Below are 19,147 nucleotides of genomic sequence, written 5' to 3' on the forward strand. Positions count from 1 at the left end.
AATATTTCTAGCATTGTAAAAACGTAAGTTATACCATATTCAATGTGTTGATGTATTTTCAAATTGATCTAATAGTAATATCTTCACATTTTTCCGGAAAATGAACACGTATTTTCAATGGTGATATTTCTTTTTACAAATGTATATACAGGCCATACATATACATCAGTGCAGTCTCTAAAATTATACACGGAATATAAAGTCTCACTTTTATCTCGATACAAGACCAGCACCTGCAGATCAGGCTTAGAGAGGGATCCAATCTAAAATCGAGGATCTACGATCTCGGTTTCAAATGTTGGAAGCCAAAGCTAGGCGTTAAAGTGATGACTAGCTAGATGTTCTCAGCTTTAACATTTTATTTAATACGCAATGCCCCTTTGTTGTAACGAATGTTGTATAAATGTTTTATTACAATACAGGAATTACAGTGTACATTGCACGCATGGACGTAAAGAAACAACTAGCATTAATGATGGCCAAGGGATAGAGACAATCGTTAATTTATTACTGTTTGGTATGCTTATCAATGGTATGCATATATTGCTAATATAACACAATAAAATGAATAAATATGTTGAATTTAATGGTTTTTGTCTCGGTTTGTTGATTTTTAAGTTTTATTAAGTCGATTGTGAGCAAAGCATGTGTTGTTGTCTGTTACGAGATACTTGGCTTGATAATTCCTTGGAATGTGTATAATGTTCTCTATATGTAAATCACTCACGTATTTTGTAAACCATTTAATTGTTGCATCCGATACAAATCCAGGAAATGAAATCATCATCGAATTGTCGTTAAGGTTTGAGGACACGACATATAAGTAACGTGGAAATCAATTAGTTCAAGGTATATGTTTGTTGTTTACTAACGTTTAAACTTTTGAAGCAAGTCCAAGCTCAAATTGCCGATCGCATGATCTTTCTGCAGAATGTTCTCCAAAAGTACTTTTTCAAACACGAAATAAATACCAATACACAGATTGTTTTAGGTTATAAATTATCAGGATTGAATGATAATATAGCTGTCCTACCCGGAAATATATACCTGAAGTGACAGAATTTCCGCTATCATTCCGTGAAACATCATTATGAGTCGCGTGATCCCCTAGCCTGTATTTGGATGCTTCGCACCTGAAAAACATTTTGTCCATACCTGGTGGTGTTTAATTACGACTGTTTGCTAATTTTATAGGAATTTTCAGTGTTATTTACAAGGTTACAAATGTTTTATTGAGCAACATTGTTAAAAATCTCAAAAAACCTTACAAGTAATAAATTTCATGAATATGAAGGCATGCTAAATTTGATTTAGCTAGCGGTTTGTTCAGATCAGATGTATGGTAGTTAAGAACAAATTTCAAACCCCATTTCTTGCACCATTTATTTTTTGAAAAAAATTCCAATATTTTCTGTGATTAAGCTATATTATACATGTATATAAAGTGTACAGATTTAGTCAGTTCCTGCACATTTGGATGCAGTTATGTTGAGTGAAGTGTTCCCTTCTGGCCCTATTTGTGTGGTGTGATATAAAAACGACACGTTTACCATACGATAGTCTATCCCTTGGTGCAGATAAATGGTTTACCTTCGTTGTCTATTTTCATCAACAAAACAACTCCGCAAAAAACAGGTTTTTTTAAATTTTATTATAAAAATTGTAAATGGAACACATACACATAAAGAATGAACAAACAGGGTGATGAGAAAACTGCAACCTAAATTGCGAAATATTGTAAAATGTATATAAAATATTATGCAAAAACCATAAATAAAATGATAAATATTAAAAGTGACAATAAATCATACACGAAGCACTTAGCTTCACCCAGTCCGGAGACTTTTGAACTTTTCAATTGTAGAGTAGCATTTTTATTATTATTATTTACCACCCATTAGCCTCCTACATGCCGAGGTACAGTACCGTTCTGTCGGACAGTTGCCTTTACTACACTGTACCCTACAATACTGGTCAGCAAACTGATAGATAGATCGGTATCCAGCAGTAGCTTCACATGGCTCCGACTGACTTCCGCTTCCGCCGGAAAATGAACTTCCGGAAATAACGTGGTATGTGTTCTGTGGGACATAGCTAGCTGGTTGTTGGCCTTGGGCAGACGACTGAGTTTGGAAATTAATTTCTGATGGTCCTGTTTGTCCCTGGGGTATGACGTTAACTGGATGATAGACAGACGAGGACATGTGTCCTGAGGATGAACTTCCACCTACACTTACGTCAGCACAGCCGTAAAACTGTTCTTGTTCTCCACATCCGATACAACAATGGCTCCCGTCACAGCCGTATGAGTTTCCTGCAAGAATAAATATCACCCATAACATTCTAACATTTAGTCAATAATTTTTCCATTTATATTTTTATCTTATACAATAAACCAAATATTGAATTAAGTCCATGGAAACCAACCTGTATTGTATTTCCACTGAAGAAGACATTGTGAGCACGTGACCCCGACCGGAAGTTTGAGATGGATTGTGTAGTTGGTAGGATAACCAGCCTCGTACACACGAGTGCTGGCGTCTGTCTGTTGTAGGACGTGTTGATCCAGACAGGCCTGGGATACACGTGTCTTGGGGTTGTTATGAGGACACAGACGGAACTCAAAATAGCCTTTATGTGACGCCGTGATTTGAACGATGACGCTGATCCTCTGTCCCTCACTGTAATGGCGTACAATTGTTCCTGTAGCATATTTCCCGCCAGCCTCGTGATCACGTGCTCCATCCCAGGGATCACCACAAACTCCACATTTCCCGCCATTGATGTTCCACTGACGCTGTAATGTTAAACAAAGCAAGTGAAAAGATCAGAAAATGAAAAAGAATAACGGATTTTTGAACTATTTCTTCTTATGTTCATACTTTTAAATTACAAACGAATATGTATTTAAAACTTACGTTAAATCCTCCGCAGAAAAGTTGATTGTCGTCGTAGTTTGGGGGAGAGTTGTAGCCAAACCTCCACATACTGGCCCTACCCGGGGGTTCCAACAGTCGGCCATAACCTCTGACCTCAGATGTCCACACACAAAGGGCCACGAATATAACCACTGGCACCATAGTCTACGAATATAATTTGTTGCATCATGAATAATGTGAATTATAACGATGGTCGATTTAGTTACTTTTGGTTTCGATACATGATAAGGATATTAATTGGTTTCAGCGGATTAAGTATGGCTATATAATTTAGAAAATACATTTCATAAAGCATAATTTCTCGTCTGTTAAGCATTTCTGGCTCTTTGCATTGAAACTGAAATTATATATGTATACAAACGCTCAAAATGATATCACAGTACCCTGATTTTTAAGAGTAGAATCATTACATATAATAAAAACCTAAACAAATTCACATACCTGTTTTTAAAGCGCAGTTACTGTGTAGGTAATCTAGAAAGGAGTTTTTCCTTAATTGTCACAAAGTTTCTTTTTCGTAAGTTTCTTGTCTAGTAAGTCGAAGTCGATTTCTCTTTCCTTCGCCCGTACACAGGGTTTGTTGGTATACAGAGCCATGTGCGTCTGATATTTATAGTAAAATATCGGACGTCTAGTACACCAACAAAAGAGGTCATTACGGTACAATGTTGGTACGATAAGATACAAGGATATCTAGAAATGAAGTTGTCAGCCAATGAAATCCTGGGTAAATATAGGGGTGACGCGGTACCCCGACACAAGGAATTATCAATGGACGCACTAGGAGTGCAACCCATTACAAAAGACTTTATCATAACCACAGTGTTATCTTTCTCAAATGTTCTATATAGGTATATATAAGCTTTATTCATCTGCGCCATATTTAGAATGTTGTTTTGTACAAGAAAGTGGATGTAATGATATTGTTACTTGATACCATTAAGATTAATTACCTAAAATTGACGCAATTTTTATTCAACTCTAACTGATTTTCGTTATGTTAGTTCATATTGCAAATACATGTTTATGTATTGCGTCATATTTAGAAAGTTGTTTTGTACAAGAACGTCGATGTGGTGATATTTTTACTTAATACAATTAGGATTAATGATACAAAATTGACGCAGTTTTGATTCAACGCAAACTGATTTTCGTTACGTCAGTTCATATTGCAAATACATGTGTATTTATTGAGACTAATGTTTGGTAGTTCGTCTTTAGGGTAGGCAAACGTCATTGCCATTAATCTTTATTCCTTCACAGCTGTTTCCGAAGGCGTCACAATTTCTAAGACGATCATATCAATAGTGCCGCTATATGTATATATACTATTTTGGCTAATAAAATATCGTACGTATGTTTTGATAAAAATGTCGGAAGCCTGGATAAGATAAAGATTGTTTTTACTATTCACCACTTTTCACCCGCACGCTCATTGAGAAATAACTATCAAATGCTTACATATCATTTTAATTCTTGTTCAATAAATATCACATTTAAGAATAGTTTAAAACATATTTCTCGGTTAATCGTTATAGTAACATTATAATATAAACAGATAAGAAAATGAAATTAATGAAAAATAAAAATTGCCATTAAATTTCGCAAGAAACTTGTTCAATTGTCATTTCTATAATTTGTGCATATTTTTGTTTCATCTAAATCCTTTGTCGTCAGATCTTTTCATTGGCCGTGTGAGTCAAAGTTCCATATCCGGGTAGGAGCATAACGTGCTAAGTGCTCCCAATGTCAGTAAACATATCATTTATCTGTCAGAAACTCTGTGTAAACACGTTAATTGGTATGATTCACCACCGAAGGTTGTGGTCATTCATTCTACAGTATCCAAAACACTGACAAAAGTGATAACAATGGAAGCTAAATGTCACCATAAATGGCAGCAAAAAATCATAAACCATCAACTAAAGTTTAAATATAACTCGATTTGTGATATAAACATGACTGTGTTATCTCATATATGTAAAATATATCATTAAGTATGTCAAGTTTTTGCATTGCGCTTAATTTCGCCATTGATAATTACAGTGCCTGGATGGCATTTCATAGAACATCAAGTATATATCACGTGAAAAAAGTATTTTTATTTTAGTTAATGTCGCGACCTCACTGCAATATACTGCCAAAGACAACAAGAAGGACTTCATATCAGGTTTCATTATGTTAGGTGCACTACAGTCATCTTTTTGTTTGTTTGTTTGATTAATTAACGTCCTATTAACAGCTATGGTCATGTAAGGACGGCCTCCCATGTATGCGGTGTATTGCGTGTATGTTGTGCGAGGTGCGTGTTGTGGGAGACTGGGATACATTAATGTTGTGTCTTGTTTAGTGGAACTGTTGCCCTTTTTATAGTGCTATATCACTGAAGCATGCCGCCGAACACACCAAGCAACACATCCCATCCGGTCACATTATACTGACAACGGGCAAACCAGTCATCCCACTCCTTGTAACTACCACTTTTATAGACTTTGGTGTGTCTCGGCCAGGAGACAGAACCCAGAGCCTTCCTAACAGGGGCGAACGCTCAACTCAAGGCCAAAAGTGAGGCGTTGCCAAGAGAGGCATTAGGAAAGATAAAGTCAGTTAGGAAGAAGAGAAAATATAAGATCCTAAATTTAGTCGCCTTTTATGATCATGCCATAGGGGCAGCAGGTAAATTCTAACGCCCTACGTGACTTCATTTAGAAAAACAAAAATTAGACAGAAAATTCCACTTACGTTGAAAATTAACTGAGTGTAACGTGTTATTACTTACTTAAGCAAACTCTCACCCGAACGTAAAATTGTAAGTTGTTAATGCAGCCACTAGTAATTCAAAAAGTGAAAAGGAAAGGGATGATATATATCCTATATTCAAAAGGGGCATTCAGCGGCTTCTAACTTCACACCATTGAAACATTTAAGTCGATTTGGTTGGCGATAACATTATTTGATTGATTGAATTTCGGTTGTGAATAAACAATTCATGCATTAATGGCATATTATTAAAAGTTCCACATCCACTATATTGTATTTTAAACATGTTCTATTGTAACGTCATATTGGTGGATCATCTTTATTTACGTGACAAATAAGATCATTTGCATTTAGGGTAAAATGTTAACTATATCTATCAATTGTAACGTGTAGATAGTTTTATCTAAAGTATCAATACACAGGATCTAGCAGTGGTGGTATGGGGGTCATTTAGTGCAATATTTATCTTTCTTTTGCTAGGTTTACACTATGTTCCCAGCGACCACGGTAGCCACGTTTGCCCGAAACGTGGTGCGCCGTAGAATTTTGGCTATTTTTGCAACTGTATTCAAGTTGAGCGAGGTCTTGTGAAGTTTTGCCACGGTCTTTTACGGATTACGTGGTGGACCGATGATATAGGGGAAAGTGCTGTTTCCTGGAGGTTAAAGGAACACTACGGCTTTAGCACGGTCTATCAAGGATACCACTACGTTCTCTCCAGGCCTGTTACGATCTGATGAGGTCTGCTACGTTTTACACGTTTTGATCGAACTCCGATACGTTTTTCACGGTCTGCCAAGGCTTACTAGGATGAAAGTCTGATGCCGGGCTTTTTGGAGCAACTGAAACAATATTTATTGCCGAAATGTCATTTCAAACACGTTTTAATTACAAAATTTGTGAAAAGCATATTTGGTATAAAATATATAATTATTATAGACAAGTGTTTCTACGCAAATATTTTTTCTGTACTCATTTAATCTGCCTTTTGCCATAATAGCTTTGGTATAATTTGATGATTTAAATGTGTTTGATAATGGCTATTTCTATTTATTAATACAAATGATTCAATGAAGTAGTAAATATGTACCGGGCAAAGCAATGATACCCTTATCATATTTTGCTTGCAACGTAAGACCGTAATAAGACGTAACAAGCCGTATCACGTCTGACTTTCAACCGCTACAAGCCGTAAGATGCCTTGACAGAACGCATCAAAACGGTTTTCATCCACCTTGGCTTGCCGTAAAAACCTTGACAAACCTGGACAAAACGGCACAAAACGTGCAGCCAATCTGCATCAACCGTGATCAAACGTGGAAAAAACGCAACAGAACGTCACAAAACTTGAAATCACCGTGAGATTATGGGGAACGTGCTTGCTGCCCGTTTCACCACGGACCGTCTTGAAGTTCTGTTACGGCCTCGTAAGCACTGTCACGTTTTGTTACGTCAATCCCGTTTTATAACGTCCTGTGGCGTTCACCATCTGTACCGTGACTGCCGTGGCAAATTTTTTGACAGTTTAAAAATCTGGCACGGCATCCACGGTAACCACGACCGCTCACGTTTGTCTATCATGTCCTTCTGCGTTGCCTCACATTGTCTCGCGGTCACCACGTTTTGTCCACGGTGACCTGAAACGGGGCTGCCGTGGCCGCCGGGAACATAGTGTAAACCTAGCATTACACTCCGTATCAATTTCATGAATTTATGGTGACAAGATGAGATCGAGTGTTTCTGTGATGTGTCGCGTTTAGTGCGATATTATATCGATATGTATGAATATCAGAATATTTGTGAATAGATATTAACTAGAAGATATTAGGAAACGTAATTTATCCATTGGTAAATGTATACCTACTATTTAATGCATCGTAATCGTCTGATATTCAGATAAAGCATGAGCAATCCAGCGTGGTTAGTTACAGGAAAAGTGAACCGGAAATGTCGTCTGTGAAATATTCCTATATTGTCTGTGAAATATTCCTATATTTAGTACGAGTGAGTATAGCAGAGTTGGGGACGTAAGTACAGTACGTATGGAAGTTATAAATAATTTTGTAGGTTAGGATGTGTTTATTTATTATATATTATACAAATGTTGCAAAATATTTTCCAACAAGAGTCCAGCAATAGAATAATCTCGCGTGGTTACTATGGTTTTCCAACAATACTGAAGCAATGTTCCGTTACTTCGGGGTTCGGAGATTTCACTCCTGCTTTGGGAGTCAAGGTGTGAGTACGTCTAGTGATGTCTCTCGGTGTACCTTTCCGCTATTGATGTAAGAGGTGTTTCCTCGATTTCGATGCGGCTGTCTTGTCATGGTATTGTCTATGTGTATATGCGTACGTGTTATATGTGGGGAATTATATAGTAATTTATAGGTTTTTCGTAAATAGGAGCTAAGATTATTCTGTTAATATTTGGGAATGAATTGTATCGTCAACTCTACTGACTCTAGAGAATCTTTTTGGGGAAATTATTATTATTCAGTGGTAGAATTTTATATATAGATACATTTCAATTTGGAAGGTTTAGGGAATAATTATTAATTTTTAAATGCTGGAGATTGCTGGATATATTCTAAACTATTGGTAGGAAATATAGTATTAATCAAAGAATAGATACTGTGAGAGTGTGGTGAGAAGAGGATAAACAGAGTTCTCATTGTGTATTGCACTAATATAATCTAAACAAAATTAAATTATTTAAGTTTTTGAATTCTTGGTTATATTTGATTAGGAATCACAGTCTCGGTGACAGTGATTGTTTAGTATGAGAATCTTGAAACCTCATACCTATGTATAATGAAGTTTGTAAAATATACTTTGTACGTAAAGGTCCAAGGGCAGACAACTCCATGAAACACAGACATATATTCGAAGACTAAAATTACTTATTGGTGCTGCAGCTGCTGAGACGAAGAAGATCCCTGGGGAAGAATATGCCTAAAAGAAGACTTTTATGGCTTATAATAGATTTTAATTACATATTCCTTGACCATTAGTCGAGTCCTTTATGGACATGGTATCAATCAGATTGATACCAAATCTATGTAACGGTCAGATTAATAGTGGTTTTGGTCATAAAACTTGGCCGTTACAATATATATTTAGAAAAATTGTATGTAAAATGAAGGAAATTTTACATTTCGTGTTGATTACAGTAATCTATCTGGGTACAAAAATATTTATCAAAACACACAATTGTTGTTCTGAAGTTATCAAATAATTGTTTGTTTTCATTGAGATTTTCGTGAAATCTAAATGGCAATGAATATTCAGAAAAATCATAAACCTAAGAACAAAGATATTATTATATAGATGTACGGATTGTAGGTATCGGTACACCATGAGTTTTACCCTGTTTCTTATATGAAATCGAGGAATATTTCATTTCATGCTTTACTTCAGCTTAGTCAAGACAAAACCGAATGGGTGAACGATTCAGTGAATGAGTCTCCATTATTGCTTTACATATAGCTAAGTCAATATAATAAAGCATACGTAGAAAGATAGATATACGCTATCATAGGTTTATTTTTTCATAAATTCTTACTTGACAATGCTTAATAAGGTTAGAAATCACCTCTACTTGAGTGTTACCCTAAGTGATGAGGCTTATTGTTTTATCCCCTGATGAGACGTACCATAGTCTCTGAAAGTGGTCGCTTTCGCTTATGTCTGGGACTCAGTAATTAAAAATGATGAGACAGATTCGCCAATTGTACGTAGACGAGCGGAGTATCTTTTTCGGTATCCTCGGAGGATTACTCGACACGAAGACGCTACACGATTTGGTTTGGTATATTAAATGTAATGTTCTATTAACAGCCAGGTTCATTTCAGAACTGCCTCCTATGTGGGCAACATGTTGCGGTGTGTAAATCTGCAGACTTCCAAACAACAAATTATACTAACGACTTGTATGTGTATTTCTAATACAGGATATCGTCATTAGACATCGATCTAGCAGTGTAAACCATACCAAAACGAGATCGTGGGTAATTATGGTTATAGTTAGATCATTATCCACTCACAAATTCAGCGATGGGCCCTACGTATGGTAAACGGACACAAAGAGTCTTTCGAAAAGTTGAACTCGGAATAATTCAAAGAGAATATATCGAAGATGTGGGATTTGATTTAGTTAACATAAAACATACACAGTAAACCTGTTGTCTTTTCTTTTTTTAATTTTCCTTTTTATTGGCACAATTCTGTTCTGTGTTCACAATTTTGTTTGGTAATCGATATTTTCCAGAATTATATATTCTTTATATAGGCAGCGATTCGTTAGTGTTCGCTCTTACATAAATGCAGCATGAAATATTTATAAATAAAACATTATCGCTGGAAGCGGTATCAAACACTAAACGCAAATACAATACAGCCGATATCTTGTCAGAAAAGAACACGGTACAAGCATGTTTCCATAAACCAATAGAGCGATGTTTATTTTTTTAGGAAAACGAAAAAGTTACGTGCGCGGGTTTCAAAAAGAACATTGATTATATGTTCGCCTTTATTGTATTTGGAAGAAATGTTTGTGTATATAGCACCAAAAGAGCAAATGTAATACGCAAACACTGTAGGGAAGTTGTATTTTGATGTACATAGCAGGTACAATACCATTTCTATGACATGATAGAGAGCTATCTTAATTGTTAATATGTATTGGAGGAATTATCAATTGGTTTTGAACTGTCATGAGAGATATTGTTGAACCAAAACCAATTATATGATGTTGTGTTTACGTCATACATATGCAGGAAATATTGGGATTCTTTGAATATTGAAAATGAGATAATTCATATTAAAACCTTTTATGTCATACGATATCAATGTATAGCATGTCAATAAAAATATAATGCACCAGTATACGTATGAAGATATGTTTATTAAAAACCAAAAGGTGTCAAGTTCCTCTATTTGAAAACAAATAAAAGGGATAAGTAATGGTTTATTTGACATATTTACAATTTGCAAACTTCAATGCTCAAATAAAACTTCCGTGTACGCTAAGGTGATAAAAAGAAACGTATCAACGTCCATAAATAAAACGTGGCACGAATTACACTAAAACTGACTGCATATTCACAGCATCGACTCTAATCCATTATTTACATGTGATTTACGGACATCAAAATTACCTAAGCGTACAAATAAACAGTTTTGCTATGATTTATAGATTTTGATATTAATAAGATATTTCAAACGCGCTTGATGTTATAATAAAAATGTAATAATGTGGCACTATATTCACAATCAATTAACGGGTAATGTATTGCAAGACTAAATTTAAACCAGGAGCAAGTCGTAAATGCCACTTATTAATGAATCAAAATTGAAATATAGCATATCATTAGACAATAATTGCGCTTAACATGAGCCTTATAATGGGACATTTTTACCCGAGTGAAAATTGTTCATTCAGCAGAAGGTTAACCAATCGCTCAAACACTCTTGTATTCTTCTCAAATATAGCTTTGATGTTGTTTGATTTTGTGTCATTATCAATAGTTTATAGACGACGTCATCATTTGAAATATCGAGACTGGTGAAGGTGTATTTTCCTTATCCACACAAGAAAAATATCTTCGGATAGATCCATGCCTTGAAAGCGAATTTCAATAATGAAAATGATTAACGTTAGATATAAAACAATTTTCATCAAATTTGAAAAAAGATGCACATATTCCATTTTCGATATCCCTTAATAACATTCTAACAAATCATACCATGTGTAATTTCGGAGATAGGATAATGTTCTACTAGGCCTGTCAACGCATATCGTTTTGGAGTCTATCACTTCATAATACATAATGTTACGAATCACATCAACCTGTTCATATGACGTCGACTTTGGTTTCTAGAAACGATGGATGTATATACCACCTCACAGTTTGTTGACTGTCTTACAGTTGGACAGTCCTTTGTTGCCTCTTGAAACAGAGTGATAGTTAATGCAATTAATTTGCTTCCAAGGTCAAGGTGTATATCTCGATGCGTCCATGGTTCCATGCGTACAACTTCTCGTCCAGTGGGTTGTAATCCAACATGTAGTTCTGGGCGTAGTTAGTACTGATGGAATTTTTAAATGGAAGTACGCCCTCAGCCAACACACGCTTGCCACCATTATTTGTGTCATAAATATACTTGATGAATGTCGGAACTTTCTTGAAGGAGTCCACACAATACAGGACACCACAGATCATGAACGCGTTTCCCACGTCTACTTTGAGTATATCTGTAGTCCAAGACTGCGTGATGACGAAATTTAGGTCATCAAGTTTACTGATGACGATATGACCTCTGGATGTCTGGGTCGCGTAGATTACCCATAATCCCAGTTCATCAATGGCAAAATCCACATCTGTGAATATGCCCGACTCGTATGGGTAGGTGTTGTGAGATCCGGCACCACCCGGGAGGGGCAGCTCACCAACCCAGCGTCCCTCCATTAAATTGAACTTGACGATTTTATTTGTCATCACTTTATGGCAGTAGAGACAGTTTTTGTAGACAACATGACCGGTTCCCTCACAGAAGAATGGTAGAGTGTGTTTCTTCGTGGCCGTGTCGAAAGTGAAGGACCGGTGTGAGTCGAATTCGGCTATTTCATTGAGGTCACTGTAACCGTATGTTACCCATATCTGTCCCCCGGGGATAGGGTCCTTCATAAACGTTCCCTGTGCAATACCAACGGGTAACTCCTCACCTCCGGGCATAATAGCCGTAAGATGTCTTGGACAGAAATCTGCAAAGAAAAAAAAAATCAGTTTGATTAAAGTATGACAAAACCACTGTTATGCATTTTATCTATTTTTTAAGTTTAATTGAAAGCTAAGAAATACCATTGAAACAATAGAAGACAAAATATTCTTTCTAGAAACTGCGAATTGTGACATAGACATAATAGGTTCTTTTTTTTAATTTTTACATGACAATGAAAACTAAATTAAGTTTATTGACTCGCTGAGCACAATTAGGTGACATTATGTCATTTTATAAGCTTTATATCAAAATAAAATCGTAGTTCCTATGCATTTTTTATGGTTATTTGAAAAAAAAGTATTGACCAAACAAAATCCAGCGTTCCAGTTAGTCGAAAAAACATTTCCTATTGGAAGCTGGTGTTATCGTATGGTAGTATTTGATAGAAATATCCTAATTTGTAAATATGAAAATGAACATATTTCTTTCAACAATAAAAAAAAAATATTTCTTTCAACAATAATTATTGACAGTCACCTGAAATTATTAGTTTTACTAAAATCATAGATTATGTGGGTTAATCACTTATCAATTCATACTCATTCTTTTAACATTATTAGCCTTTACAAATAGCTTAATATAAAGTATAATGAATACTGTTGCTTCATAATAGCATGCATATGCTTAATAATTTGTGTACAAATTTTCAAATTGATAAAGTCTTGATATCAGTATTTTAATATCGATTAATCTTTGAAAACATTACTAACAAATATGCACATATTCAAATTTATAAATTAAAGTACATATTAGCAATGCCATATGCCAAAAGTACCGGATATAAACAAATACATGTTTTGCGTATTACATTATCAACATTTTTATCTACATGTACATAATACTTTGTAATTGGTTTTTACAGTTAATTAACGTTATTTCTTCAACACAACAGTTATGAACAAAGACAAATAGTGACATCTAATGAGAAAGCATTATACAAACGGTTAAACTTTGCAAGTGCAGTTCTTGGCTTGCACTTTACACTTTAACGAATTGCTGCATATGCTGGCAAATATCCAACAAGATCTGTGTTTTGACAAATGGATTATGCAACATGATGTGTAATATCCGTTAAGCTGTTGACGGAAATGGTTCTAAAATTGCACATCACAAATGTAAACAGTGTTCGATCATTCTGTATCCTGCCATCTTTAACGAGTTATTATTAAGATTAGCATCGTGTATAGTTTCTACGAGATGACGGAACAGATTACACACGATTCCTATACGTATTGGTGAAGAGTTCTAGCCCCATGCACTTTACTGTATCTGTTGGTTTCAGTATGATTTCTATTGCTTCCGCGAACAAACATGGAACATGGCCAAAATCAAATCTATCATCTCGGCTATGTTTATATATTCAACATCCTGTAGCTAAATCTTAGATTCATTGTTTACTTGTAAACATTATGATAGGAATCTCGGGAACAAATTGCATTTAGGTGTCTCTTTTTTCAATCTATTGACGTCATTTTCCACCAATGAAAATATTTTGTATCTTGTACCAGGTCTGATAGGATTTCACTAAGCGAATTATTGCTAAATAGATCTGCGTAAATGCACCATGTGAACTGAGGTGGCGAATTGTAGAGCTGGAATTAATATTCTCTCTCGTGGTCATAAAGCTAGATAATACTATGACTCAACTCCGTACCAAATACAGAATGATGTTCAAAGTATCATTAATAAAACTGTCTAAAATTTGGATTTCAGACAGAAATAAAAGAAAGATAATGTACTAATGAAGACAAATTATGATATTTCAACTGTATAAATAAGTAGGTCTTGGTTTTATTTTCAATCTGTTTAAGAATAAAAGCTACACGTTTCTTAAAGGGACAATTCAGTTAGACTCATTCTGTTACATAACCACGAAGCAAAATGTGACATAGATTTATTGTTCTACATTCCTTATGAAACATGTAACAAGAAATATTGACAAATTTATTTGTTATGTATTTTGATTGATACCATTGAAATTCCAAATCGTTGATCAATACGATTAAGCAGGTACAACATGTACGATGTACCCATACCCGAGCCAAAGTCATGTACGTTAAACAAATGCAATACATAACCACTGAGGAGTAGATGACATTATTTTAGACAAGAATATGCATCTAATAAGGTAAACACACTACTGTAAGAGCGATTTCAGTAGTTCTAGACAAAAACAAATCTTTACTACACTAACAAGGGCCAGGGTTCGGCATACAAGACATCCGACCACTATGTGTAATGGCGGGCAGTAAGCGAGTTTGAACATCTGACATAAATTTGACTACAGTGGGCTTTTCTGGCTTATCACAGTAAAACCAACTATTCTAATTTCCATTAGAACTTGTTTGTTTCCGAAATATGTGCAAATTCTAATGTACTCTTAGACTGAATTGTCCCTTTAATAAAGCAGAGATCAATATTAGACCAATAGTTTTTTTAGTGACTGTCATACTAATCAGGACCCATCTGTTCAAAAAGTGATCTGGCTGATCATAGCTTAACAACAAAAAACAAGACAAATAATTTCTAATAATACTAATTTTAGAAAATAAGATTATTTAGAACTCGATTTTTTACATACGCGCTGATTTTAGAGAATATATAAGCACATATTTTACATCAAATTGAAAATGAAAAGTTATCATGTAATTAAGCTACTCAGCCTTTGAACAAGCGGGCCCAGATCTTGAACGCATCAGTGTTTCTCTTGAACAAATCATAAACTCTGTGGTATTGTTTCTTACTTTTCTACTTGAAGTGATTAGCGTTCGTAGGTTTACACAATTCATCGAAACAAATGAGGAACTAAATATTTCGACCTTGTGTTTGTTTGTTGACTTGAAGGAAAAATCAATACTTCTCTAACTCCATCGAGAAACTTGACACCACTCTTATGTCAAAGTATTCCCTAGAAATTCCCCGAGTTGAGATGAACAAGGCGTTATCATAATGCTTTCTCTTACTTTGCCCACAGGGGAATCCACAAATTAATAGAAGACGACGTGCGTTTTTATAAGCTGCCATAATACCAAATTTGCAGCTTATTTTGACAGTAATGCAATTTGACGATTCTTTATTGGATTTTGCCGTCCTAAACATAGCCTATTTGTGGACGTTCTTGCCAATGTCAGCAATACACAACCCCAAGGAGATTTAAACAATTTGAAAAGTGGATTTACGATAATCCCAAGCACGGTGATGTAATATTCGGTAAAGCTAGCAAGACAAACTGGTTCCCGTCATATGAAGCTATTCAGTTGAGTTAAAACCTTAACTAGATAGGGTCCCGCTCTTTAACAATCTAAAGGAGACGCAAAGAATTTCTGATACATTGATGTGTCACTATACAAAATTGAATTCGTTCAAATGAAAATGAAAATTTTATCACATCAATTGTATCCATTTATCCATTTATATTTACTGTTGTACTTTGTGGTAAAAACTGGTTTCTTGTACCATCGACATCACAATGCTTTCACATATTACCGTTATTTTGAGCGAGTTTTATTTTTTCGCGGTTGCTAAGATTGGACCTCAAATACAGACTGCAATAGGAAGTACAACCTTATATCTTTTACACGATAGTTTAATCCTTAACAACACTTTCGTATTACGTAAAACTTAGTTATAAATATCGTTACCTGCAAGTATCGTATAACTGTCTGGTTGGTTACAATTATTTTATAGTGCTATCTCGCTGAAGTATACTGACAAAGATACCGAACAGATAACCCAAACCAGTCAGGTAAACCAGTTATCTATTTGTTTTATGCTGAATATTATACTTGATTACAGGTTAATACCAGATATGGTGCGTTTCGCAGCACGACAGAGTCCAAAACCTCCCTGATAGGTAGAGTTTTGAACAAAAGGAAATATATGAAATAGTGGGAAAAAAAGAAAATCTTGAAGAAAAATAGAAAACTAAATATCTCACATCTAGTTGTTCAACGTATATTTTATACAGTGTGTCTTGGTCAAGAGTAACAATCAGGGTCTCCACTTTTAAACTAAAGTAACAGATAAAAATTGCATTTCATTATTTTGAAATAAATGAATTTTAAATGATATGAATAAGTATGTTTAAGTCTTTTAAGGTGAAAATAAGGTGAGAATGTTTATATCATATCTGAGATTTTGATTTAAACAGAATGTGAACAAGATTTGTATGGTGATTTAAAGACGTTCGCTCTCCCTGAGCCTCCGGTTTAGTCATATATGGTTTGTACAGATTTACAAATAGTGTGGAACCTGGTTATATTGAAGTCCTTGGTGAATGGGAAATCTATTCAAATTATCTAGGTTTCAATATAACCAAGGGGAAAACAATGGATAAGTGTGGATAGGAATTCTATTTTAGTTCAAAATGAGTAGTATTTCAATGTAACGGATTTCAAAATTTGTATTTGTTCTGTTAGTACTCTATCATGATTGACTAGATTTTATTTGTTTCATTATTTTATTATTATCTTTATATTTTTGTGTTTTTAACATTTGTTTACAAAATAATAATAATAATAAAAAAAAAAACTTTGACGACACTTGCTGTTCTTACCTTTCCTTTTCTCTGGTTTTGAAATGTTGGCCCGCTGAAGCGCTGTGTTCAAGAGAACAATTTCCTCTTGAAGCTGATCATTAACGGCTAGACTGCCTCGGACAGACTTTTGTGTCGCAACGATCATAGAGTTCATTGTTGATATCAACGCCTTCATTTCGGCGTTTTGGGCCAACATGGCCATACTTAGAAATCTGTACTGATTCGTCAAAGTGGCAGCTACATTTTCTAGGGCGAGAGCGTTCCCAGCTTGTAGGTCTCGCAATCTAGAAAGATCATTTTGGACTTCAACGTCGCCATTTCTCAAATCCGTTGTAATATTGTTTAACACTTTTTGTCGGAATCCAAGTTTTTTCTTCATCCGTTTAAGAATTGTTGTTGAATCTTTGAGTTTGGAGGATGCCCTATTATTAACGCCAAAGCTTGCCGACGTTTTGTTTGGTCGAAATAATCCTCCGCCGCCACGGGCGCCATTTTGGAACCAAAGACTATCGGATTTCCGGCCTGTCATGGAGATGACACCGTTTTTATCATGTATCCGAACAGTAACATTTCGTCCACACGAAACATTTATCAGATTGTTTTTCACATTTAATTCGTAAGTACAATCCTCATTACTCATTTTAAAGCTAGGAAATCCTCCATCGGCAGCATGGCTCGGGAACGAAATTAAACCTATAGTGAACACAGTAAGCCATACCTGGTTACCCATGGCTGGGAAACTGTTGTACGTATATGAAATATTCCAACACAATATTGAAGCAAATAAATGCCAAAACACATCCCATCTACATCTTCAGTAGCACATGAGCTTCTCCTGGACCGAATTCATTGAGAATGGTTAAGAGAGGCGTGAAAACGCAGAGAGCAATTATTGCTATAGCGTTTATAACCCTCTTAAGATATAAAGCAGGAATTAGATCGTTCATATCGCTGCTACTTGAGACAAGAGCTCAGTAGTCGCTCTCTCGTTTACTCACACTACCTATCTCGTGGTGGTAGCCAATGGGGACGATTAATTATGGGGGTTCTGACAGGATCGAAAATAATTTCCATCTCAGAGCTTTGAATCCACATGAAGCTCACGAAGCTATCCTGTGTTTTCTTTGTAAATACAACTCGGCGCCTTTTCACGTAACTTTTCCATTTCCAACAGTGATCACTGTGTGTTTGGTTGTAGAGTTATCCCAAGAGAACGTCTGATGCCGGCTTTCAATCGCTCATTGTTTCAGTAAATTTCCCTAAGGCCTCAAGTTTTCATGATTTGTAATTTAATCACATTCATCAAAACTTTATGTAATTTATTGATTACTGAGCCTGCACGCGATTTTACATCATACATAATTGACGTCTTTGCACGATGTTTGGCGGAACCGTTCACAATCGACCTCTGGAAGGCCGAGTCTTATATTAAATTGGCCTCATTGTATCTAAGCATTGTCAGCATACACAAATCCTCATTTTTTGTTTTAAAGATGTTCATAATTATCGTATCCATTGACAAAGATAATTACATTATCCTATGAAAACACTATTGAAAATTAGAATATTTAACGATAATACATCGTCACACAAGGCATTTATATATGTCGCCTACATCGCGGAAGCTGCTCAGATGCCGACCCGCATCTAAGGTATGCCATTGTCAAATTCTGACGCGGTCGTTTACATAATTTAGAGGCGAGAAAACATGTATTAAGGAACGCATTAATTAGCTTCCACGTTTTCATCAGCAATTATGACGGGTTTAGGTAATAACCATGACGACAAACCATATTATCTGTAATCCTATTCGACTTGATCATTCAATGTCATAATTAATTTGAAATTATACTTAAAGATTGTTATTGTGTTATTGATGTCATTTGTCGACAATGTGAAAAAAAACCCAAGTATCAATTCATAATGATCTAATTGCCATTTTGGTTACTATTAGTTAAAGTCATATTAACAGCCATAAACATGTAAGGACGTATCAGGTTTGTTGGTTGAGGGAAGCCGGAGTACCCAGATAACAACCACCGACCAGTTGTCAGTACCTGACAACTGCCCCACATGGGAATCGAATTCGCGACCCAGAGGTTGAGGGCTTGTGATAATATGTCGAGACATA

The 19,147-nt window shown here is 35.4% G+C and overlaps 2 protein-coding genes across 2 annotated transcripts; both read right to left on the reverse strand.

Moving 5' to 3' along the window:
* Positions 1 to 1,640: 1,640 nt before the first annotated feature.
* On the reverse strand, positions 1,641 to 3,510 carry LOC138330865 (uncharacterized). The gene is made up of 4 exons (XM_069278367.1): positions 3,381 to 3,510; positions 2,919 to 3,083; positions 2,428 to 2,797; positions 1,641 to 2,314 (listed from the first exon to the last, which is right to left on the reverse strand). The coding sequence occupies exons 2-4, from the start codon at positions 3,078 to 3,080 to the stop codon at positions 1,884 to 1,886; spliced, it is 963 nt and encodes a 320-aa protein (XP_069134468.1). The 5' UTR covers positions 3,081 to 3,083; positions 3,381 to 3,510; the 3' UTR covers positions 1,641 to 1,883.
* A 7,073-nt stretch (positions 3,511 to 10,583) lies between these two features.
* LOC138331739 (noelin-2-like) lies at positions 10,584 to 18,250 on the reverse strand. Its single transcript, XM_069279494.1, has 2 exons — positions 17,035 to 18,250; positions 10,584 to 12,462 (listed from the first exon to the last, which is right to left on the reverse strand). Exons 1-2 carry the CDS (start codon positions 17,744 to 17,746, stop codon positions 11,675 to 11,677), a joined length of 1,500 nt encoding a protein of 499 aa, XP_069135595.1. The 5' UTR covers positions 17,747 to 18,250; the 3' UTR covers positions 10,584 to 11,674.
* Between the last annotated feature and the right edge of the window lie 897 nt (positions 18,251 to 19,147).

This window comes from Argopecten irradians, chromosome 9, assembly GCF_041381155.1.
Source record: "Argopecten irradians isolate NY chromosome 9, Ai_NY, whole genome shotgun sequence".
In the NCBI taxonomy this organism is placed as follows: Eukaryota; Metazoa; Mollusca; class Bivalvia; order Pectinida; family Pectinidae; genus Argopecten; species Argopecten irradians.